The sequence below is a fragment of the Artibeus jamaicensis genome, unplaced genomic scaffold, assembly GCF_021234435.1.
Source record: "Artibeus jamaicensis isolate MK-2021 breed Jamaican fruit bat unplaced genomic scaffold, CSHL_Jam_final scaffold_537, whole genome shotgun sequence".
NCBI lineage: Eukaryota > Metazoa > Chordata > Mammalia > Chiroptera > Phyllostomidae > Artibeus > Artibeus jamaicensis.
Genome location: NW_026522047.1, coordinates 39,032,075 through 39,056,529, shown reverse-complemented (window position 1 = coordinate 39,056,529; position 24,455 = coordinate 39,032,075). Strand labels below are relative to the sequence as shown.

The 24,455-nt window shown below is 57.9% G+C and overlaps 2 protein-coding genes across 2 annotated transcripts; both read left to right on the top strand.

The window, feature by feature from the left end:
• The first annotated feature begins 316 nt into the window (after positions 1–316).
• ODF3L2 (outer dense fiber of sperm tails 3 like 2) lies at positions 317–5,130 on the top strand. The gene is made up of 4 exons (XM_037139019.2): positions 317–443; positions 1,241–1,348; positions 3,539–3,652; positions 4,646–5,130. The coding sequence occupies exons 1-4, from the start codon at positions 317–319 to the stop codon at positions 5,128–5,130; spliced, it is 834 nt and encodes a 277-aa protein (XP_036994914.2).
• A 2,837-nt stretch (positions 5,131–7,967) lies between these two features.
• Positions 7,968–21,545, top strand: SHC2 (SHC adaptor protein 2). The gene is made up of 13 exons (XM_037139081.2): positions 7,968–8,456; positions 10,987–11,057; positions 11,482–11,542; positions 11,734–11,853; positions 12,200–12,253; positions 12,383–12,434; positions 12,524–12,650; positions 14,083–14,245; positions 14,868–14,925; positions 15,414–15,557; positions 16,873–17,180; positions 18,984–19,117; positions 20,678–21,545. Exons 1-12 carry the CDS (start codon positions 7,983–7,985, stop codon positions 19,110–19,112), a joined length of 1,761 nt encoding a protein of 586 aa, XP_036994976.2. The 5' UTR covers positions 7,968–7,982; the 3' UTR covers positions 19,113–19,117; positions 20,678–21,545.
• The last annotated feature ends 2,910 nt before the right edge of the window (positions 21,546–24,455 follow it).

Below are 24,455 nucleotides of genomic sequence, written 5' to 3'. Positions count from 1 at the left end.
GCTGACACCGGATTCTTCCCTGGACTGTCCAGCCATCTGGCCGACACTCGATCCCAGCCCCACTTCCAGGCCAGCGTCTGCCGACCGGCCTGCTTGGGCCAGGGCCCCAAGACTCCCTGCTGAAGGACAAGGGGCCGTCTGTGAGGTCCCTGGGAGGGTGTGGTGAGTCCAGGGCTCTGCCAACACAGGCAGAAGCCTCGAGGACTGGGGACGGTGCTGGAACTTGCGGCCCGGAGCCACTGCGGTCGAAGAGACAGCATCCAGTGCGGGCACTGCGCAGCCCCGCGCTCCCTGCCGTAACCTGCTCCTGCCTGCCATGGGGACCCTCAGCTGCGACCCCGCTCCCCGGCTGACCACAGCGCCCCCGGGCCGGCGGGCCATAGAGTGCCAGATCCCAGAGACGGGCCTGAGGAAGACCTGCAGGATGGCCACCTTGGAGAACGGTACATCGGACCCTGGAGGAGGGGGTCTCGGCAGTGGGGCCCTCTGTGGGAGCCCGGTGGGAAGGCAGGAGCTTCTGTGGAGAGTGTCCGCCCTTCAGTGTTCTGCCCGGTAGGACAGGGTGATCACAGTGTTTCTGTGGCCCCTGAATATGCCTCCACCCAATGAGAACTGAGCATTTTATGGGCCATGTGCCCTTCTGGGTGCTGAGTACACGGCCAAGAACCAAGCAGCTAAGGGCCTGTGGCGGGTGGGTGCCAAGCGAACCGGGGGAAGAGTCTGTGGCGTATTAGGCAGTGAGCCGAATATCCTAACTGTGACATTCACTGTGGGATCCCGGTTATGGTCCTGGCCTGTGCCTCAGTTTCCCTGTCTGTAACAAGACACATGGAGTTGGGCCCCATGGCAGTATTTCCTGGCTCTTGTGGCACTGCCATTCCTATAGAGGCCACCAAACATTGCAGCTGTGATACTATCTTGGTGTCTGGGCCTCAGTTTCCCCACCTGTGACAGTATATTTCTATGACTGGACTCAGTTTCCCCACCTGTGACAGTGTCTGTCTGTGTCTGGGCTCCAGTCATCCCATCCCATGGGCCTCAAGGCAGGGGGAGGATGCTGCCCCGCAGCCCCTCCCGCTGTGATTCATGTCCGACACACAATGCTTGTTTGCAGCAGGCAGCCCCTGCTCCCCCCAGCCCTGCCATGCAGGGTGGCTGGTGGCCAGGGTGGGGGCTCAGGGGCTGGGCCTTGAGCTCCCCATCACAGGCCCAGGCTGTGACCGGAGGGCTTTGGTTGTAGGCTCTGGGCCGGGCTTGTACGCCCTGCCGTCCACTGTGGGCTACATCGACCATGACCGCACCAGGGTGGCCGGTCCGGCCTACTCGCTGCTCCGGAGACCCAGTGAGGGTAAGGCCGGTCGAGGACAGGGAGGCGGGGGGGTGGGGTGGGAAAGGGGGTTCTGTGAGGCCTCCTGAACCTCCAACCTCCACCCAGGGAGCATTTTCTCACTTGATAGATCCAGGCTCCACTGAGTGAGGCAGGAATCCGGCTGGGTCACTGGATCCCTGGCTTGCTCTGTGACCTCAGGAAGCCACTGTGCCTCTCTGGTCCTCTGCTTCCTTATCAAGGGGGAGTGGAAGGAGTAGTGTGGGGTCAGGGCCTGCATTTGCCTCCTGCACTTTGCACATTTCTTGCTGCTTGACTTCTCTGTGCCTCAGTTTCCTCCTCTGTAAACAATGGCAATATACTCCTTGCTCAGTTGTCAGGGTTAAGTGAGAGTTAAATGCCTGAAAAGTAGCTGCAGTGCTGGGTATCTTGTCAGTGCTCAGAAAACTGGGCTTGGAGAGTCAGTGCCAGCCTCAGTTTCTCCATGAACAATCCAGGGGGCTCCCCGGGCCTCGCCTACCGCGCAGCACGTGGTGAGGGTGGAATGAAAATTCTTTGTTGTTTAGGCAGGCGGGTGGGGGAGAGGCTGCAGTCCGTGGGCCTCGCCTGGTCGTGGGTGACCTGACCCCTGTGATGTCTGCTTTTCTCCTGGCCAGAATGTGTGTGAGGAAGTACTGGGTACAGGGATGTGGGTGGCCCCTGTCCACGGTCAGCTCTCCGTGGCTATCAGTGGAGTTATCACTATTCATCTGCAAGCCTGTACTTCTCCTATCGATGCCCATGTGCTCCTTCAGCCCATTTTCCAGAGCTGCTCTGAGGTCCCAGTTAGGCCAGAGCAGGGACCAGAAGGGTCCCGTGTGTGGAGTTTGATTCTCGTGGGTAGAGGCTGGGAGAGAGTGGCTGGCAGAGGTGCTTTCAGATGCAGCAAAATCCCAAACCAATTGAAAGAGAACTCAGGGAGTGTCCAGAAGCCCCAGAAGGCAAGTGAGGGAATCAGTCACATCTGTCACCAAGAAGGTTAGGAACTTAGCTTATGGCTCAGAGCAACCTGGGTTCCCAAGTCTAATTCAAGTCACAGGACACACGTGGGGAATCAGCAGTCATGGTGGGTGTGGTTGGAGTAGACTTTTCTGAATGCTCAGGGACTTCTTGGGATCTGGGCTTTGTAGGATGAGTAGGAGTTCACCGGGGCCCCCAGGAGAAGAAGGGGCTCCAGGAGAGCCTGCAGCATAGACAAAGGCCTGGAGGTGGGAAATGGGCTGAGTTGGGATGTGCTCATTTATCAGGAACATGCTTCAGGTGTGTGCTGGTGTCATGTGTGTACACATACATGTTCATATGTCAACCAGTGACTATTTGTCAAACCTACTATACATTTGTACCTGAATGTGCTTATAACTAGTAGTAATGGCCTTCACAGTCATTGATCCCAATTACTCAGTGCCAGGCACGGGCCCACCCCTTCCATGGATGGCCTCATTTTCTAAGCTTTGCATCCTACTACTGAAGAAAAGGAGGTGTTGACAGGTCCAAGGACCTGTGCACAGAGGCCCTGCTGGGATTTCAATGTAACTTAAAGCCCCTCCCTTAAGCGTACCCATGCCAACAAGCCCAGGCACTAAAAGGGCCCTGTGCAGACCCTCAGTCAGAGCCTAGTCACTCTTACTTTCTGTGCAATTCTAACCAATGCACCAGCTGGTTTCTCTAGAGCTGATCCCCTAGCTCAAGGCAGAGGAGAGGTTGAGGGGTGGCACAGCTTCCATGGGGAGGGGGCACAAAAACGCTCATCAAGACAAAGTCAAGGCCCTGGCTGGTGTAGCTCAGTGGATTGAGCGCGGGTCTGCGAACCAGACACTCGCGGTTCGATTCCTAGTCAGGGCACATGCTGGGGTTGCAGGCCGGTTCACTGCAGGCCAGTTCCCAGCAGGGGACCCACGAAAGTCAACCATACACTGATGTTTCTCTCCCTCTCTCCTTCCCTTCCGCTCTAAAGATAAATAAATAAAATCTTAAAAAAAAAGACAAAGTCAAAGTAGAGATCCAGGTCCGGGGTCAGGGCCATCAGACCTCTGCAGGCTGAGGTCAGGGGCTCTCCCCGGTGGGGTCGGGGGCTGCCTGGAGGCCGGAAAGACTCAGAGTTAACCAGCAGCACTGAGTGGGGGCGGTGGGGCCATCAGAGGTGCACTCAGGACCCTGGGCCCCTCTTCCCAGTATCTCCACAGGACACCAGCCCTGGGCCAGTCTATTTCCTGGACCCCAAAGTCACCCGGTTTGGTCGAAGCTGCACCCCTGCCTACTCCATACAGGGCCGGGGCAAGTCTCGAGGTGAGTATGTGACTGCTACCCTATGAGGACCCTGTCCCTTCAGGGTCTCAGTGACTCCTGCCTCTGTCCTCTCCTTCCACTCCTATCCCCAAGTTCTTAGAATGTTGGTGTCGTTGGAGTGACAAAATATGAGACCTCCAAAGAGGGGCGGGGGGCCCTAAGAAAACCTAAATGAGTGAAGTGGGCCAAGGTGATGGTGACCCTGTGCACTCACGGTACCGCGAGGACAGCTGAGGCTCATCCTCAGCATCAGGATACAACAGGGAGTAGCGGGGACTGTAGCAGATGTGGAAATCCCCTTCACAGCCCGTGAACAGCTTCCTTTCACCTAAAGTGCCTGCTTTAATCATCCGACTCGTCTCCCATCCGACCACCATTCATCTTTTCATCTCTCACCCTCTACTCTATCTTCTGCTCATTCACCCACTGATTCATCCATCCATCCACCCAGGACCCATCTACCAATCTGTCTGTCTCCACACCCATGGAGCTGTTCATCTTCTCATTCACTTCTCACCCATGCTCTACTCACTCATCCTCCCGAACATGTATAGACCAGCAGATGGGAGGAACAGTAGATTTGATATGTCCTTGCTTTGTATGAGGCCGCAGAATGGTGGAGTTAGACCCAGGCGGGGACCATCCCACTTCCGTGTGGCTGTGTCCAGAGAGAGGACTCGTCCTAGAAGGGCTGTGGGGGAGGCAACAGGGAGGAGGGTCCCTGGGGCTCTCTGGGAGGGTGACAAGCAGCTCTGGGGAGGTGGGGATGGGGAACAGGAGGCTTGCCTGGCAGAGGGTTGAGCTTGGGCAGAGATGTGGAGGCTTGAAAGAGAATAGACTGTGTGGCAGGGTAGGGAAGGGGGAGAACTAACTCGGGGCTTCCTCAGAAGTGCTGTGAGCTCCAGGACGCGTGTGGGCAGTGGGGAGCCATGTAATGTCCTGGATCAGGTGAACGCTCTGTCCACTGCCAGCCTTCCTGCCCCGTTTTCACAGGTCTGGAGGTGACACCTGGCCCTGGGGCCTACAGCCCAGAGAAGGTGGCCCCCGTGCGCCAGCGGACCCCTCCGGCTTTCACCCTGGGCTCCCGCCTGCGTCCACAGCCTCTGGACACCTCAGCCCCTGCCCCCAATGCCTACACCTTGCCCTCTCTCTGGGGCGCCCAGATCTTCATCAAGCCCAGTAGCCCCAGCTACACAGTGGTGGGCCGCACACCCCCCGCCCGCCCTGCACAAGACCCTGCTGAGATCCCTGGCCCGGGCCAGTATGATAGCCCAGATCCCAACACCTACCGACAGCGCCGGCCCGCCTTCACCATGCTGGGGAGGCCCCGCGCCCCGCGCCCCCCAGATGAGACACCTGGCCCTGGCACCCACAGCCCCGAGCAGGTCACCATCACCAAAGCCAGGGCCCCAGCGTTCACCATGGGCATCCGACACTCCAAACGGGCCTCCACCATGTCTCCAGACACAACGCCCTGACGCCTTTGGGGGACAGGATGCAGGCCGGCACCTGGGTTGAGCCTCAGTTTTCCTGCACCCTGAAGTAGTGTGGGCAGGTCCCACCTGGGCCAGGCTCTCACTGGGGTAGGACAACTCAGAGAAGCTGAACTGTCTGAGGTCCTTCTAGGCCACCTGTTGCCTCCAGTCCCTGGGGGCTGTGACCCATGGCCCTGTGCAGGGTGAGCCTCCTTCCCGCGCCCCAGTTTCTTGTCTCCTGGTCATGCCAGGCTGAGCGAGGCCAGGCGGAGAAAGGGACACCCCTGGCTCTCCCCAGTGGCTGGCCGGAGATGGAGCTTCCTGTGTCCTAGAACTCGGAGTCTGCCCTGCTAGGGCCTGGGTCCCCAGAACAGCTCAGGTTTCTGCCAAACTTGGGCTCTAACCTGTTTCTCATGGAAGCACAGCTTCCTGACCTGGTCGTAGCCCAAAACCAGGCTGGAAGCAGCCCTGATGCCCTCCTCTCCCCACCCCATGCACTAGCTGCTTGCCAATAAATCTCTGTGGCACCAAGAGCTGTCAGCAGCACACATGGGACTCATTTAATCCAGGTCTGTTTACATCACAGAAGATCTCAAACACTGCTCTCAACAGCCAGCCTCCCGATCTGTAGCTGCCTGGGGTCTAGATGGGATCAGAGGAGGCACCCAGAGCTGGGGGGAGGGCAGAGGTGGAGCCAGAGCTTTGAGTAGGGCAGTCAGGTAGGCTTCTTGGAAGAGGAGACATTGATGCTAGGTTTTGAAGGATGTATAGGAGTTTGATATATTCTAATATTCATCAGATTTTGATAAAGACCATTTAAGCTTCACAGCAGTCAGAGGTAGGTGATGCTTGCGGAGAAGAAGGTGGGCTGCAGAGACTGGCCGCTGGTCTGAGGGCGCTATAAGCCCTAGTGTTGCCTAATGCCAGGATCTGAATTCTGGACTCTGGGCTCTGCTCCTGCCATTCTTTCCTAGGGATGGTGTCATGTGACCAAGCTCTGTGTATGATGACACCTAGGGATGACACCTAATCCCAGGCCTTAAAAACTGCAACCCAGAAAGACCCTAACTCAGGAACTTGGGAGGGAGAGATGACCATTACTCATTTCCCTGGAAGAGGTGGCCTCAGGGGCAGTACACAGGGCCTGGAGGGTGTTAACTCTTTCCTAACTGTCCTTTCCCCAGCCGGGGCATGCCTAAGTCACACATGCTTTGGACACACGTCAAGATCTCCACACACATGTACGGACACATACCTGGCCTCTACACACATGCACAGACATATACCAGGCCCCTACACACACCCAGACACACACCAGGCCCCTACACACATGCATGGGCACATACCTGGCTCCTATACACCCACCTTGAAATGCACATGGACCCTCTAATCATATACTGGGAGAACCAGAACCCCTCCTCACATGCAATCACATGTTCACATCTGTGTGACCACACATGTGAACACACACACAAACCCAACCCTCATACATACCACATGTGTGTAAATCACAAAAGACACACAGCACACACAGTCCAGATCAGGGCTCCCACCCGGGCATACCTCCCCCCAGCACAGACCCAAAGGCCGACCCTCTGCACTCACACACCCCAGACTCTGGCCCGCCTGGCCCGGAGGAACAATAGCAACTACAGCGTGGCACCCACAGCCTCTAGCAGCATCGCTGACTCCCTCCCTCCCCCGCCACTCCTCCTGGTTGTAGTCCAATCGCGGCCCGGCCGGCCCGGCATGCGGCCCCCCCCCCCCACACACACACACACACAGGCAGAGCCCATCGCCACCTCCCGGTTTGCCGCAGCCGGCAGGGCTGTGATCTCATCTCTGATTTATTGATCCGGCTCCAAGGGCCTCGCCCCTCTTTCCTCTCCTGCCTGCGCGCCCCGGCCCCCTCCTTTTGTTTTCCAGCTGTCAGCCCTGCCTGGGGTGGGGCCGGAGCGGGAGGATGACCAGTGGAGACAGACTAGGAAGCTGGGTCCTGGGCTGACGGTGACATCCAGCTCCCCGGTAGAGAAGGAATCAAGCCTCGAGGCTTGGATGTGGACAAAGACGCTGGGACCAGAGGGGCCGTAAGGCCTGGGAGGCTGAGGCCCAAAGACTCAATGGGGTTGTTGCTGGGCAGGGCTCCCCTGAAATGGAGGAGCCCATGACCTTCCAGCCCATGTCCCTGGCTTACAGCCTGGGATACTGAGGCCCAGAAAAAGGCAGCAGAGCAGGAACTAGGCTTCGCTCTGAGGCTCCCCACCTCCCAGACCCAGCCAGCCCAACCCGGCAGGCGCTCCTGGGTCCAGGTCTCCGCAGTGTGCCTTCACACCCCTTCCCCTCTCTGCGTCTCAGTTTCCCTATCGAGGCCTGATGTTTCAAGTATCTTCCGGCTGGAACAATGGGAATGGAGGGGGCTGATCTTGGGGTTAAGGCTCTCTTTCCCGACCGACCTCCGCTCCTCTCCAGGCCTCAGTTTCTCCATCAGTCAGAGAGGAAGGAAGGGAGGTCATTTCTAAGTCTCTCCCATCTCTGTCATTCTAGGAACTTGGTCAGCGGGTGGGGGGCGTAGTAGGGGGTCCGTGTCCAGGTCTTGGGTTGGAAACACCTCGCTCCCGGACTGCCTGATCCGAGTCAGCTCCGTGCCCTCAGCGGGCCTCAGTTTCCCCAGCCACCCAGCCAGGCGCCCGGATGCCGAGGGCCGGGGTCCCAGGGGCGCAGCCCCCCGCGGCTGCGCGCTGGGCCGGGCGGATGACATCACCGGGCCGGGGGCGGGGAGGGAACGAGAAGGAGACAGAGGGCCTCCTCCGCGCCAGGCTCAGCGCCCGGTCGGGCTCGGTGGGGCGGCTGCGGCCATGACGCAGGGTCCGGGCGGGCGCGCGCCCCCCGCACCTCCTGCGCCCCCGGAGCCCGAAGCGCCCACCACCTTCTGCGCGCTGCTGCCGCGCATGCCGCAATGGAAGTTTGCGGCTCCGGCCGGCTTCCTGGGCCGCGGCCCGGCTGCGTCGCGGGCGGCGGGGGGCGCGGGGGCCGCAGGAGGCGCCGATCCCCAGCCGGAGCAGGCCGGCCCGGCTAGCGTCCCTGCTCTGGCGGCCGCGGTCCTGGGTGCCTGCGAACCGCGCTGCGCCGCGCCCTGCCCCCTGCCGGCTCTCAGCCGCTGCCGAACTGCTGGGACGCGGGGATCTCGGGGCACGCGGGGGGCCGCCGGGCCCCCAGACTCCGTCGCCGACGAGTGGATCCGCAAAGGCAGCTTCATCCACAAGCCGGCGCACGGCTGGTTACACCCAGATGCCAGGGTCCTGGGGCCGGGGGTCTCCTACATCGTTCGGGTGAGTGCGCTGGCCAGGACCGCTGGGATGCCATCCTCGGACCCTCCAACCTGGGGACTGGGGCTCCCTTCCCTCACTTCCCTGAGCCCCAGACCCTGAGAACCAGGTATCTCCTCTTCATCCTTCCATAACTCCCCACCAGTCTGGACCCCCACCTCCAACCAAAGCTTCGCTGGGCGCCCCCAGCCGGGAAGCGCTGGGGTCTGGGTTCCCAAGGCATCATGTGACTAGAGGCGGGGAGAGGGCTGCAGGTGGGTGGGGGATACGCATGCGCAGGCTAAGCATTTTCCCCTCCCCATCCCGGTAGCTCAGGAGAGTTTAGATAGTGGTAACGAGGGTGGCCTCTGGGTAGCCTCCACCCTGCTACCCAGACCCCCATTAAAAGCTCCTTTGTAGAAGACAGAATCGGAATCTGCCGAGGTTTTGACAGGAGGTGGGGGCGGGGGCTCCCGGGAAGGGGTATCTGCAAACGGGCGGCGCCCAGCCGGAGCTCAGGATTCGAGTGAAACTGGAGACCTCGAACATTGTGTAAAAGGATGAGTCTTTATTCTAATTTTTTATTATAAACCTTTCAAACAAACGGAAAAGCTGGACGAATGGATCGCCTGTGCGCCTGCAACCATGACTGTTAAAATGGAGGTAATTTAGCCCTGTGCGGAGTTCGGTGAACCACTAGGAGGTTGCCAGCGCATGACCTTCGCTGTTGGAAGTGTGCGCACGGTCTAGGGAGCTGGCTGCCCTGCACACCCATAGTCCGCTCCTTCACGCACGAAAATTACCAGGTATCCCAGAGTGTCATTGACCATCTGGCGGAATTCACATCTCTGCTGGCCTTTTGGTTACCAGCACCCTGGAAGTTGGTGTGTTTGCCTTTGCTGCTTTACCATGGTCCCTCCTCCGGAACTGTGCTGAATACTTCCCCTCAAATTCATGTCTGTTGAACCTGCGAATGGAGCCTTCTTTGGAAACAGGGTCTTTGTAGATGTAGTCAAGTTAAAATGAGGTCACCCTGGAGTGAGAGGGGGGCCCTAATTCAATGACGGTTGTCCTTATAAGAAGAGGGACATCTGGACACAGACATTTAGGAAGAAGGCCATGTGAAGATGGGGGCAGATACTGGACTGATGCGTCTGCAAACCAAGGGTTGCCGGCCACCACCACTGGGAGCTGGATGAGACAAGCAGTGGCCCTCCACGAAGCCTTCAGTTGGAGTGCGGCCTGGCGAACACCTCGACTTTGGACGTCTGGCCTCCAGAACTAGAGAGACGACATCCCTGTTGTTCTAAGCTGCCCAGTTTGTAGCTCGTTGTTGCAGCCGCCCCAGGAAAGTAGCGCATTGGTTAAAGCGATGTTTCTCCCTGGTAACCTCACCATTTGTTTCCTTCATAATTAATATGCATCTGTGGGACGTCCTGTTTTTCTCGGTCAGACTGTAAAGTCGAGGGACGACACACACAGAGTGCAGTGTGGAAGCAGGCCTCAGGTGCCTGGCGCCCTCCTGGTCGGCACCCCCACGGCACTCCCACTGTCCCAGCTTCTGTCAGCATAGTTCACCTTAAAAATTGCGGTAAAATTTACACGACAAATGTAATCATCAATCATCCTAAAGCAAACCATTCAGTGGCATTTAGTACATTTGCTAGGTTGTGCAGCCATCCCCACCATCTAGTCCCAGAAGGCTCCATCTCCCTGACCGGAAGCCCTGTCCCCATGAGCAGTCACCCCCGTCCTCCCCCGCTCCCAGCCCCTGGCAACTGCAAACCCACTTTCTCTTTGTGGATCGGCCTGTTCTGGACCTTTTGTGCTGGTGGGGCCATGTGACAGACGCCGCCATGTGGCTCTCCAGTCATACCGTTCACTTCTCGGCAGCCTGGAATTTGGAAGGGTGGCTCTGGCCATCGGGTGGTCCTCGTGCCCCCGCCTTTGGAAGCTGCAGAAGCTGCCCAGGAACTCTGCTGGCTGTTGCCACTTCCTCTGACGCTCAGTATTGTCCCTCGGAGATTCTGAATTACTTTTCCATGGAAATGGTGGTCCAGGCAGGAGTCCATGTGCTTTTCCTGTAAAGGATCACCGATAGTCAGCATTTGGGCTTCACAGGCCAGGCGGTCTCCGTCCTACCTGTTTGCAGGCCCTGTGCTGGGCTCTGGGATGCAGAAGTGGGCAAGATGACAGCCATCCTGGTTCTTCAGGACTTGCGTCCCAGTGGAGCAGAAAAAGAGAATGAGCAGATAGTTAAGTGAGCTTGGGGGAATCAGTGGGCTTCTGTGGAACCGCTTATGTGGAGTCAGGGAAGCTGGCTCTGGGGAGGTGACGCTGGTTCTGAAGATGAGGAATCAGTTCAAAGGTAGATGGGAGGACCCCAGGTGCAAAGACCCCCAGTTTGCTGGCTGGACATTGCCAAGGACAGAGGGAAGGACTTGAACCCAGTGGGTGCAGGAGAGAAGGCTGGAGAGCTCATCTGCCAGTCCCAGCTGGGCTCCTCTGCTCGGTCTGGGGGCCCCACCCACTCGCCCCTCCTCTCCTCCCACAGTACATGGGCTGCATCGAGGTCCTACGCTCCATGCGCTCCCTGGACTTCAACACTCGTACCCAGGTCACCAGGTGAGCCTACCAGGCCGGGCGTGGAAGGCAGGACGGGACGAGGGGGTCTGGGAAGCTGGTCTCATCGGCTCTGCCCTTGGCAGAGGTCTTCTCCTCATTGCCTGTGGCCACCCAGCAGTTAGGTCTAACTTTAGGGGCTGTGTTGGCCTCACCGAGTCTGAACCCACAGAGGGAGACAGGTGATGGGGGTATCTGCCAGATGGCTGGGGGCACCCCCTTCTGTGCCCCCGTCTCCTCCTCTTCTCCCCTTCTCCTCTTCTCACCCAGAACCCTTCCCCCTCTCAGCCCCCCAGCCTCTCCCCATCTCAGGGTCCACTGCATCACTTTCTCAGCCCATCTGACCTGCCACCCTTCCTGAGCTCCTGCCCCTCTCCAGACCCCTCCCCTCTTAAGTTCTCTAAGGCCCCTCCCCATCCCCCCACAGGGAGGCCATCAACCGGCTCCACGAGGCTGTGCCCGGAGTCCGGGGCTCCTGGAAGAAGAAGGTTGGTGAGGGGTTTGTGGTCCTCGAGTGGGGCTGGAGGGGACGCCTTGGCCCCCCTCAGACCCTGCCCAGCTGGAGCCTCTCTGCAGTCCCTCCCCCACCGAGCCCCCACCCTTTGCTGGCCCTCCAAGACCCCACTCTACGGCCCTCTGCCCCCTCAGGCCCCCCACCCTGTGGCCCTTTGCCCCTCAGGCCCCCAACAAGGCGCTGGCCTCCATCCTGGGCAAGAGCAACCTGCGCTTTGCCGGCATGAGCATTGCTGTCAGCATCTCTACCGATGGCCTCAACCTCTCCGTGCCTGCCACGCGCCAGGTGAGGGCCCCACGACAGGCGAGGGCAGAGTGGCCTGTCCTCTGGCCCCGAGGGGCAGGCTCTGTGGGGTCACACAAGGTGAAACCTGGGGGGATGGGGTGCGGGCTTCATGTGTTGTGTTCACTTGGAGCCGAACTGAGGCCCCACCCTGGAGCCGAGGAGGGAAGTGGCCGCTGCCCTCACAGCAGCCACAGCTGTCCCTGGGGGTGCACCTGGCATCCAGTGTGTGTCTGTGCAGCCCCGCTTCCCCACCCCGCCAGGCCCCTCCCCGTGGCCCTGGCCTAGTGCCTGCTTGAGCCTTAGGTCCCTGACCCAGGACCGCCGTGACCTGGTGTCTCTCCGACAGGTCATCGCCAACCACCACATGCAGTCCATCTCCTTCGCATCGGGCGGCGACACGGTAAGGGGCTGAGTGGGTGGGCTTGGCCTCCTCTGCCGCCTGCCTTTCTGGAGGTGGGCAGGGGGGAATCCAGGCCAGTGGGTTCAGGCAGGTCCAGCCGGCCCCTTCCACCGCCCCCTCTCTCCCCAGGACATGACGGATTATGTGGCCTATGTCGCCAAGGACCCCATCAACCAGAGAGGTGAGGCCCAGTGGGTGGGGTGGGGGGCCCTGTGTGGAGTATGCCAGTGGCCAGGCCACACTGACGCTGTGTCACCGAACGACCCCCAGCCTGCCACATCCTGGAGTGCTGCGAGGGCCTCGCCCAGAGCGTCATCAGCACTGTGGGCCAAGCCTTTGAGCTGCGCTTCAAACAGTACCTGCACAGCCCCCCCAAGGTTGTCGTCCCCCCTGAAAGGTACCAGCTCTCACCTGCTCCTCCTGGGCTCCGGTCCACCCTGCCCCCTGCCCCTGTGCTCCCCGTGAGCTAGGTCATCACAGCTGCCAGGATGCCCATTCCCTGGGCCATGAAACCCCGATAAAGACAGCCGAGACTCGCTGGGTGGAGGTGAGGGTCCGGGAGCCAGTCAGCACTGCCATCACCATCAGCATGCGGGTCGACGCTGCTGCACAGGGCCACACGCTTGGTGTTTTGCGGTGTCGTGGCCAGACTGCCTGTGATGGCTGTCATCTGTGGAAGCAGCTGTGGAGGGTGCTGAGACTGTGGGCGGCCCTGGTGCCAGCAAAGCTGTATTTAGAGACACCACAATCTGCATTGCATGAACTTCCCCCACATTGCCACATGTTCTTTGCATGTTTTCTTAACCATTTAAAAGTTGTGTGGCTCCTGGGCTGACCCCGGATCTCAGCTACTTAAGTTAACTTTTAGACATTTAGTAAAGCGAGTGATAAGGAAGAGGAATTCGAAGTGCAGCAGGAGGCCCTTCCCCAGGGTGAGGTGGCCTTTGTCGCCTTTCTCACGGGTTTGCAGGTCTGTCACCTGCACGTGGTGGGTTTCACTTGCTACTGCTGGGCACCTGGAGCTGCCCCTGCCTCCGCGGGCCGCATGGTCCTGCTCTGCTGCCCAAATGGAACCCGTGGTTCGTCCCGCCTGAGGGGCAGGCAGTGGCCTACACCGTTGTGCTCTTAGGTACCATGTCACCTGAGTGATCACCTGTGGGATGAATTTCTACAGGCGCGACCACAGGGCAGATGGCGAGGGCCTTTCTTTTTTAGATTTTATTTATTTATTTTTAAAGAGAGGAAGGGAGGGAGGAAGAGAGGGAGAGAAACTTTGATGTGCAAGAACTACATCTATCGGTTGCCTCTCCCACAGCCCCAGCTGGGGACCTGACCCACAATCTAGGCATGTGCCCTGGCTGGGAATCGAACTGGTGACCTTCTGGTTCACAGGCCAGCACTCAGTCCACTGAGCCACACCGTCCAGGGTGCAAGGGCATTTTAAATGCAGAGGGTGTTCCACCGGAAGGCATGGCAGGCATGGCAGGCATCTTGGTCCTGGGTGCAAGTCTGGGGTGTTCTGGCTGCCTGGCCAGGCCAGAAGTGGGTGGAAAGGAGTGAGGACCAGCTTCCCTGAAGGACCTGCAGTAGCTATGCCGCGTCCCATTTTACAGACGAGGGAAGGGAAGCACAGCGCCCAGTAAGCATTTCCTGGGCAACAGCTCAGCCGATGGGAGGTGGGGTCAGAGTCCCCTTGGGCCCGGCTTTTTCCACCCACCCTTCGAAGCTCCAGCCCCAAGGCCTTGACGTCCCTTGGGTGCCCCTGTTCCTTCTGCCCTGTGTGCTGGGGCCTCGCGCCGCCTGTGCTTCTGCTTGCTGTCTGTCACCAGGCTGACCGGGTTGGAGGAGTCGGCGTGGGGGGACGAGGAGGACACGGAACACAATTACTACAATAGCATCCCGGGGAAGGAGCTGCCCTTGGGCGGGCTGGTGGACTCCAGGCTCGCCTTGACACAACCTTGCGCCCTTGGGGCCCTAGGAGCCCTTAGCCAGGTCAGCCCCTTGGACTCTCAGGGGAGGGGTGGTAGCAGCTGTCCCCAGGTGCTGAAAAAGCCAGGCTGTGTCCCTAGCTTTTTCTTCTGCTCCTGTTCTCCATCCTAGAGTAGGGTCTCTCGCACCCTCTACTCTTCCTTCCTTCTCCAAACTGCACAGATCTGCTCCACCCTGTTCTAGACAGTTCAGACGTGGTTCCTCCCCTCAGACACTGGGGAAATAATCACATCCCTGCTGTGTAAGGGCTGACAAGGCAGAGAACCAGAGCGCGCAGAAGAGAGACCACTTGTCGGTGGTCAGGAGGGCTTTCCTGAGGAAGCAGTGTTTGGGCCGGGCGCTGGCGAGTGAACAGGACTCGCCCAGGAGAGCTGTGCAGGGAAGGAGGGAACAGCAGGGTTGGGTGCAGGAGACGGCCTGTGCAGCTATAGCAGAGGTGGGTGGTAGGTGCGAAGCTGGGCCTGGTGGGTGCCTGGCAGTTAGAGAGCCGGGGCTGGGGGGAGGCCGTAGGGGGTGTGAGCCGAGCCTCCCATCTGACTCACGTCTGCAGTGATTCAGGCGTTTGGGTAGGAATACTGGCGAGGGGCTTGCACACCTAAGGAGGGACCCTTACTTTCTTTTCCAGGGAGCGTCCCCTCCTCAGAGAGACACCCGAGGCCTGCACTGGGAGCTGGGCCCCTCAGGTAGGGTGGGTGCCCTGGGGCCACAGGGTGCCCCAGCCCCTCCCCCACTGGCCGCCTGGGTCCCCCTTCACAGATTCTCTTCCTGCGCCTTTCACGTTCACCCGCAAGACTGTATTCACAAGCTCTTAAGAGATGTGACAGCATCAGTTTCTTTTTTCTTTTTCCCAGAATTTTGGTTTCTTTTGAAACTGGAAAGCTCTGGCCCCCTGGGCCACCCTCCAGCCCGGCAGATGGGGACAGGCTGGGTGGGTGGCTGTCCCTGCCTGAGTTATGGACCTCTGCTGCCCTACCACCACCGGCTGGGCGTTTTTGGTGCTTTTCACTCTTGATGGTGCTGCTCAAATGGGCACGAGGCTTCCTTCCTGGAGGGAGACAGGTGTGGGTGGGGTTTCCGGGGGGGGGTCCTGCACTGCCCCTCTCTGCACCCTAGGGCCTCAGTGTTCCCTGGCTCCCCCAGCTGACTTCACTACCCCTCCTGCCCTCCTCAGCCCCACCGGGGGATGGCTACGTGCAGGCGGACGCCCAGGGGCCCCGAGATTACGAGGACCACCTGTACGTCAACACGCAGGGTCTGGACACACTGGAGCTTCTGCAGCCCGAGGACAGCCCCAAGAAGGACCTGTTCGACATGCGTACGTGGGGGCAGTTCAGCCCGAGGGGGGAGGCCACCTGTGATCCTGATAGGGGAGGTCCAGCCTCCTTCCCTGGGGACTTTTCCGCTTGGGACTTCCCAAGTTGACGTGGGTGGGGTGGGGAAGTCTGTTTTCTGTGGAACTCCCTGGTCTGATAGGGGAGGCTCAGTGTTCCCCTCCGTGGGAGTCCTCAGTCTCGGGGTAACCCAGCTTTCTCTCTGTGGGGGTCCCCAGTCTGATGGGAGATGGCTAGCTCATACCTTGAGAGAGTGGCTAGTGTCATGGGGGAGGCTCAGGCCCTTCCTCTCCACGGGGCTCCTCGGTCTGTGGGGAAGGCCTCGCTCCCTTCTGCAGGACCGCCCGTCTGAGCAGGGAATTTGAACTCCATCCTCGTTTGACTCCATAGTCTGAGGGAGGAGGCCCAAAGTCCTTCTTAAGGAATCCCAGCCTGACGAGGGAGGCTCTATCTTCTCCCCGGGGGACCCCTAGTCCGATGAGGGAGTCCTAGTCCAGGTCCTGACGGAGCAGCTGATGGTAGAGCTCCTTCCTTCCTCCTCTCTGGGCCTGAGGGAGGGCTCAGTATGATGGAGGAGGTTTGTGTCCAAAATGTTTTCTTTTCTCATGTCAACTCCGCCCTTTTCCACAGCCCTGTGTGAGTGTTGGCTCCATCCTGGCCAGGCAAGGTGGTCCCCCTCCCTCAGGACACCTCCCTAGTTGGAGGTCCCCGAGAACCTCCAGAGCCAGCTGGAAATGTCTTCCTTTACAACATTTGCAAAGCCCAGTTCCCTGCTCCTGACAACTGGATAGCTGACCATTGCAGTGATGACGCACTAGTACTTACTGTGCACCGGCTGTGCTCCAGGCCCGGGACTGAGTGCCGGCCCCACTGGCTTCTGCAGCAACCCTCCAGGGGGGGACTGCTGGGCGTTGCTGGGCGTGAGTGCCTTGTGAGGCCTGCTCACCCCCCTGGTGACCACAGGAACCCCTGTGGACAGAGTCGCTGCCTGCCAGGCTCCTGTTAACACACACGGTGCACACAGCACACATCCAGCACACACGAGTATACCTCACACACAACGTACTCAGCTCATAGCACACTCAGAGCACACAGCATGCACACCCAGCTCACCCTTGGCCCTCACGCAGCGCACAGACAATGACCCACTGTGCTGGGTTTAGTGCAGGTCGGGTGCCCGGTAGGTGCTCAGAGTTGTCCAGGACCCGAGGGTGGTTCTTTCCTCCTATTCGACCCCTTCCTTCCCAGTAGGAGGCAGCTGCCCACCTCCTGCCTTCTGCACCCCGTCCTCCCCTTCAGGACCCTTCGAGGATGCTCTGAAGCTGCATGAGTGCTCTGTGGCGGCAGGCGCGGCGGCCCCCCTTCCTTTGGAGGACCAGTGGCCCAGTCCCCCCACCCGCAGGGCCCCCATCGCCCCCACAGAGGAGCAGCTGCGTCAGGAGCCTTGGTACCACGGCCAGATGAGCCGTCGGGCGGCGGAGAAACTGCTGCGAGCCGACGGGGACTTCCTTGTGCGCGACAGCGTCACCAACCCCGGGCAGTACGTCCTCACAGGCATGCACGCGGGGCAGCCCAAGCACCTGCTGCTTGTGGACCCTGAGGGCGTGGTAAGGTGGCCGTGGGCGGGAACAAGGGGGCCGAGTGGTGGGAGGGGAGGGGGCGGGCTGAAGGGGTGGTGAGGCACTAGGAGGGGCTTGGAGGAGCCGGTTTGGGAGCCGGCGTGGGTGGGCCTGAAGTAATAAGGGGGGGGCATCCCCGCTCTGCCCAGGGTGCCCATCTTCTTAGTTCCCTTTAGTTTTAATGAAGTATTTTCCCGACTGCAAAGCCCTTTATGTTTTCAGATTCTATTCCGTTTACCAGGTACTTTAGAATTACAGACTGTTTTCCAGTTTAAGAATTTTGGGGTTTACAAAGTATTTCCCAGTTTATAGAGCTTTATGGGGTTACCAAACCTTTTCCAATTTCAAGCTCTTTCAGAGTTTCAAAGTATCATATTTCAACAATTGTAAGATGCACTTTTTTCACATTCTGTTATCACTAGTGCATCTCAAATAGTGATGTCTTCGATAAATGCGGCTTTTTTTCTGTTTCTCATGTATTTTAGGGTTCCCAGTTCAGGTTTCAGTCGATGAGTCTTAGGGTCTGCAAGTTACAGAATGCTTCAGCTCTGGTGCACACTTTGCTTCCCTCCCATCCATCGAATCTTTGAACAGCACCGTTATTTAGTTGGGAGGCCCCCCCGCCCCCAGCCGTCGTGAATAATGGTGATGCATCTAACAGCTGCTTGGAGCCCGTGAGATTTGGTCTTTGACGGTTCCTGAAGCGTTTTAGACTTGACCAGACATTTTCCAATTGACACGTAGTTCCCGGGTTTGTGCAGTATTTTCCAGTGCCCAGGGGCCTTGGGCTCTCCAGGTTGTTTCCCAGGGGAGAAGGGGCTTGGGGGTGTCAAAAGCCTTCAAGTGTACCAGCTGCTCTCACCCGTCCAGCCCTTATAGCTGTCCTCGGTGGACTCCATGTCTCTTTGTACAGGGCATGCTCAGGTGGAAGGTGGTTGTGTGGCTGAGCCCAGAAATGTGCACTTAAGCCTGCCATCCAGGGGACATGTGCCCAGCGAGCCCAGCATCACGCATGAAATGTCTGGCAGCGTGGGGGCCAGAGGGTCTCTGTACCCACCATGTGTGCTGTACCCACCATGTCTAGCACACAGTGACGCTAAGATTTTCTCATTCTGAGATGCAGATGGTTTTAGGATCTGGTGACTCTGAGTTTCGGATCTATGTCTCTGATATTCCAGGAGGGTATTCATTTCCCAGGGCTGCCCTACCAAATGACCAGAAAATGGGCGTCTTAAAACAACAGAGATTTACTCTCTCTCAGCTCTGGAGGCCAGTCTGAAAGCAAGGTGCCGGTGGGGCTGTTCCCTGGCCTGTTGACACACTGCTCTGATCCCTTCCCCCATCTTCTCATAGATTCTCTTGTGTCTCTGCGTCCAACTTGTTCATTTCTTTTAAGGACACAAGTCACTGGATTCAGGGATACCTGGGTAATCCAGGATGAGCTCATCTCTGGAACCTTCACTTAATCACATCTTCAAAGATGCTTTTTCCAAATACGTTTCCATTCATGGGTTCTAGGGGTTAGGACATAGATATGGCTTTTGTTCAACTTGCTAGGGAGTGTAGCCCCAGAATCCTGGTGGTTTGGAGCCTGCGTCCATACCTAGTTGTGGAATTCTGAGGCCAACTCTGTAAGTCTTGAATCCAATGATTCTTACACTTGGGTGTGCATCAGAGCCACCAGGAAGCTTCTGAAAATGCAGGTCCCAATTCAGCAAGTCTGGGACTAGCCTGAGTTTGCTCTCTGACAACCTGCTGGTGGTGCTGATGCTGAGGCCTCTGGACCCGCAGGTGCGGACGAAGGACGTGCTGTTCGAGAGCATCAGCCACCTGATCGACTATCACCTGCAGAACGGGCAGCCCATTGTGGCTGCTGAGAGTGAGCTGCACTTGCGTGGCATGGTCAAGCGGGAGCCCTGAGCCAGGTGCGTAGTTGGCCCTGCTGACTTCTGGCAATTGCCTTTTGCCACGCTTCTCATTTTAAAAACTAAGAAAGAATTCACATGCTACACAATTCACCCATTACAGTGGACACATCAGTAGTTTTTAGTATTTTCACAGAATTGTGCAGCATCCACCCCCTGTCTAATTCCAGAACATTCCATCACTCCCGAAAGAAGCTCTGTCCCCCTTAGCAGTCACTCCCCATCTGCTCCCTAGCCCCTGGCAACCACTTCCTGTCTCTGTGGATTTGCCTGTTCCGGACATGTCACATACATGGAACCGCACACTCTGTGGCCTTCTGTGTCTGGCTTCTCACTGAGCATCATGTTTTTCAGGTTCATGCATATTGTATCGAGTGTCAGCACCTCACTCCTTTTCATGGCTGAGTAATATTCCACCCTGTGGCTGGCCCACGTTGTATTTATCCATTCACCTGCTGATGGGCACTTGAGTGTTTCCATTTTTGGGCCACTGTGAACATGTGTGAAAAGGTTTTTGTGTGGATGTGTGTTTTCTTTGCCCTTGGGTGAGTCTGTACCTAGGAGTGGAATGGCTGATTTATTATGGCGACTCTGTTTAATTGGTGATAGAAATCTCCAGAAGGAGGCAGCATTTGGCTACGCTGGAAGAGGGACCAGTGTGGCCTGGGTCCAGTGGGGCTGGTGTGTCAGGTGGGGTGGGTGAGATGAGAAGGTGCACTCTTGGCCTTTTGATTTTGGTGCTGGGGAGCTGCAGCAGGGTTTTGAGTTGGGGAGGGACGGGCAGGTATAGGACCTCTCCAGTGAGAGAGGAGGGCCCCGGGGTGAAGCGGAGGGTGGTCCAGGCAGGAGAGGACATGGGATTCCAGGATCTGGGGTTGGGACCTGGGCTCAGGGAGGGAGGGACCTCAGGGGAAGGGGACTGTCAGATTTTCCCAAGAGCTGAGTGAGAGGAGCTTCTGGGCCTGGTTGGGCTTCTCTCCTGTCCCCATCACAGTGGTCTCCTTCCTGCCTCTCCCCCACTCAGTGCAGCCTTCCCTGTGGCCCCAGACAGGCCTGGATGCTGGCAGAGGTGGGATTCCCAGTCTGGGAAGGGTTTCAGGGTTTGTGGGTGGTCCTGTGCAATGCCTGGAGTGATTTGCAGTACTCCGGGCTGTGTGTTTGCATGTGCCAGGGCCTGATCTGCTTTCCTGCTGACCCTAAAGTTGTTGGTAGCCCGAGAAATGACCACGATGGCATTTATAATAGTTGCTAATGCAGCTGTGTCCAAGGACTGTGCTCACCTTCTCCCACATCTCCACAGACTGCCATGAGGTTCTGAGACAGGCACTGTTATCAGAATTCTCATTTTGCAGAAGAAACAGCATAGAGAGGTTAAGTTACTACTCTAGGTCACTCAGCAAGAACATGGGGCAGCTGGGACTTGAACCCGGGCCCCTGAGCCTGAGTCTCCTTGCTGAGCCACTTTACTGTAGTGTAACTGAAGTTGGAGCACCTGGCATTTGAACCCGGGTCTCTGATTGCTGTCTCAGCTGACCCAGACGTCTCCGCTTTCTCCTCCAGGTGATGGTTCTCACTCCCGGCTCCTGTCCCTGCTCCCCAGACGTCCTTGTTGTGTGGCCTTACAGCCTTTCTCAGGACCCTGGTCAGACCTAACGGCCGCCGCCTCGCCTTCCTCCACACGGGCCTCCAATCTCCCCTCTCCAGCCCCCTCTTGGCCGGGCCAGGTCAATCACGCCAGGAAATGGGGGCCCAAGACCCTTCTCTCCCACCAAGCCCCCCCGCCTCCTCCCTTCTGCCTGAAGTGAGGTTGTACGTACCAAAGACAGAACCGTTTCTCGCCTTTAACGAAAATATATCAAAAAGCAGCCCTTGGTGCCCTGGTGAGGGCCTGGTGGGGTTGGATTTCAGCTCATCTCTCAGGAAGGGGGAGTTCCCAGGTCGCTGGCCTGGAGCTGGGGTCCCGTCCTGGCCGGGCTCTGTGTTCCCACCTAAAAAGAATTGGTGCCTCGTTTTGGAGGGAGAATCGAGGTGCTTTGGGTCCTCAGGACAGGACACGTGCTGATGTGGAAATGGGGGGCAGCCTCGGGAGTGCTGACCTGGACTGGACGTTTGGAATCTGTTTGTAATTAAGTCTGGGAATGACCACAAGGAGCACAAGCTCACTGGACTTTAAAGGGCCCTCTTCGGTGTCGTGGGGGGTGGCCGAAATCAGTTTGCACAGTGGAAAGCCAGGTGGCACCAGATTTGGCCTCCTGGGGGCTGGAAGAGGTGGGGGCCCAGGGGCCTGGAGGTGGAGAGAAGGGGGCTGCCTGTGGGTGTGCCCCTAGTGGGGGGAGTGTTTGCAGGGGGGTCTGCTCTCCCAGAATCCACCAACATCTCGAAGAACCTCTGTTTTTAGAGATAAAGTATACCCTAACTCCTCTATTAAATACACCTTAAGTTTTCTGTGGAAACACCTAATTTCCAAATGCTACAAACCTCTCTCTTGAGATATCCCAATATAGCTGACAAAACACTTGTGTTTTTCAAGTTGCCCCTAACTCGCTCCTAAACGTGCCCTGACCTCTCAGGGATCCCAACTTCTTCCCTCCCAGTTTCCTTGAGATGCCTCCGTTGCCCTCAAAGCCCCTACTTGCCCGAATGCACGGCTTCCTCCTCTAGCACCCATCTACCAGTCCTCCAGAACTTCCTGCACTTGGACTCTGAGGCTCCCTCCCAGAGACGCCTCCACTCTCCCAGGACTGTCCTCTGATTCCTCCCCAAAACACCGAGGCATCTCTTCCAAAGATGTCCCCAGCTCTCCCCACACCCCACCAGGGCCACGTCCCTGTCCAGGGTCTGGGTCTCTGGGGAGGGGTTGTGCTCTCCCTGCAGTCGGCCGGCCTGGGGGACCCTATAAGGGTGTGGGGAGTAAAAGCCACTCTGCTCTGGCCCCAACTAGGGGTGAAACCATCGGAAGCTAGAGTCAGAAGGGGACTCTGATGCCATGTCTCTTCAAAGACATGGAGATTGAGCCACCAGTCCATCCATCTGTCTATTTGTCCATCCACCCATCCACTCACTCATCCATCCCCCTATTCATCTATTATTCATTCCATTCATCCGCCCACCCATACGCCCCCTCCACCTGCGTCCTGAGATCCTTTAATTGCCTTTGTCAAACTTCTCTTATTTGCCAGAAGCTCTGGTGTGTAAAGGAGGATGCAACAGTGAGCAAGACAGACCTGTCCTCACGGAATTAACAGTCAAATGACCTTAACCAGCAAATCACCACAGAGTGTCTAATGACAACTGTGAGAAGGAGGGAGTCTTGGGGCTTAGAGATCCCAGGACACCCTGGAGGCTTCTGTGTGGGAATGACGCAGGGACTTAGATCTGGAGGTTGAGTAGGACAGTCCTGGGTGGTGGAGCAACATTTGCAAAGGCCCTGTGATGTGTGGGGCACAGCCCGCTCAGGGGCAGAAGGGTGGCCAGTGGTTGGGGGTGAAATCAGGGGTGGTGGAGTGGACACAGTGGAGGCAAGGCGGGGTGACAGGGAGAACTGCTAGGGACTTTTTAAGCAAATGGGAAATATGCTGTGGAGACAGGATAGGAATGGGCGCAGCTGAGAGAAGAAGGCCTGGGGGCTGGGCCAAGGAGTGTCAAGAAGTGTCAGATTCCAGAGGGAGGGGTTGAAATGCACTTCATTCATTCATTCATTCATTCATTTGTTCGTTCATAGCCCTGGGTCCTCCAAGGCCCAGCGCCCCACCTTCAAAGTCTCACCTAGCACTCCCTGTAGGCATGTGCTAAGAACTTAGGGTGCTCAGATTCTCCCCACTTTAAAGGTGAGGAAATGAAGGCTCAGGGGGTCACGGGGCTTCCCAAGGACATACCACTGGGAGGAAGCAGAGCTGGTGTTTGAACCTTGTTACCTCCCCTTCCTTCTCCCTGACCCAGGAAAGCCAGGGCTGGGAGCCTGGCTCTAGATGGGTTCCTGCACTGTCTCAAGCCTGCTCTTATCTGCAGTTTTTCAGTTAGCAAATGCTCCCGGCCCATTCCCACCCTCGGAGGGCCTTGGGGTGGAGTTCGTAGAGATGTTGGTTCAAATTCTGCTGTGCATCCTTGGACCAGTAGTTTCCCTTCCCGGAACTGCGTGCGCACTGTGCAGTCAGGCTATTCCCCCATGCCTCAGTTTCCTTATCTAGAAAATGGGGATGATGCCCCTCCAGTGCATGGTTGGGCCTGGGTCCTTCTTGAGAGCGTGCAGACATGCCTTCCTCCTCTCTCCCAAAGGAGAAGACAGTGCAGAGCCCAGAGCCGCACGGGCCCAAGGTGGCGCTTCAGGCCTGGTGCTGGGCTCTCAGGCTCTTTGTTTTTGAGCCGCCTCCCTGTGTGTCCTCCGCGCCTGTCTGCTGGATGCCACAGGGAGCAGCCCATGACTCAGGCCTGGATCCTGGGAAGCACCACCTTCCTTTGTCTTCTCTGAGATGTGCCACTTTGTCCTTTCCATATAGTGTGTCTCTGGGGGTGGGAGAGAGGGTGAAGACTTGTTTGGGGGGGATGAAGTGGCCCCTAGCATGAAGTGGCCCGACTAAGGGGGTGGGGCTGATGGATACCATCTGGCCCCCTCCCCAGCTTGGGCCTGCAGTCTGCAGCCTCATCTTCTCTGGTTCCAGGGAGGCTACAGCTCAGGGTTTAGGGGAGTCCTGTGACTCCCCCTGTGACCTATCAGCCCTAGGGCTCTGCAGAGGAGGCAGAAGGTTTTGTTGACACGGAGAGGTTCCTGTTTGTAGCCAAAGCCTGTCACCTCCCTGCCTCCGCCCCCTCCAGGGTGGGCTCTGCGGCCGCCCACAGGGCAGGTTTCTGGGACCTATCCCCAAGTACTCAGTTTCCTCAGCCGCCCAAATGTGATGGGGTAGGGGAACGGGGTCGGGGCTTATGGCTGAGCTAGGCTGTGCTGGGGTCAAGGTGCTGGGCTTCCCTCTGAGGCCCGGCAAGGCCTCCACTAGCTGAGGCTCTTTCCTGACCAGTAGCAGCCTTCCTGATGACTGACACTTAAATCACACATGTTTAGGGCCTGTTCTAAGCATTTTGCAAATGGTAACGCTGATGCTCTGATGTCCACGGACCACCGAGGAGACCAAGGCAGAGAGGTTGGGAAACTTGCCAGAAGTCACAAAGCAGGAAGTGTTGGTACCAGGATGTGGAACCCTGATTGAGTGGCTCCAGATCCGTGTCCGAACTAGTTAGCACAGGAGGAACAGGCACAGAATAAACTCACTGCCTCCTCTCCCAACCCAGCTGGGAGGAGAAACCCTGCCCCCAGCTGGGCAAGGGTGAGTGTGGACTGAAACAC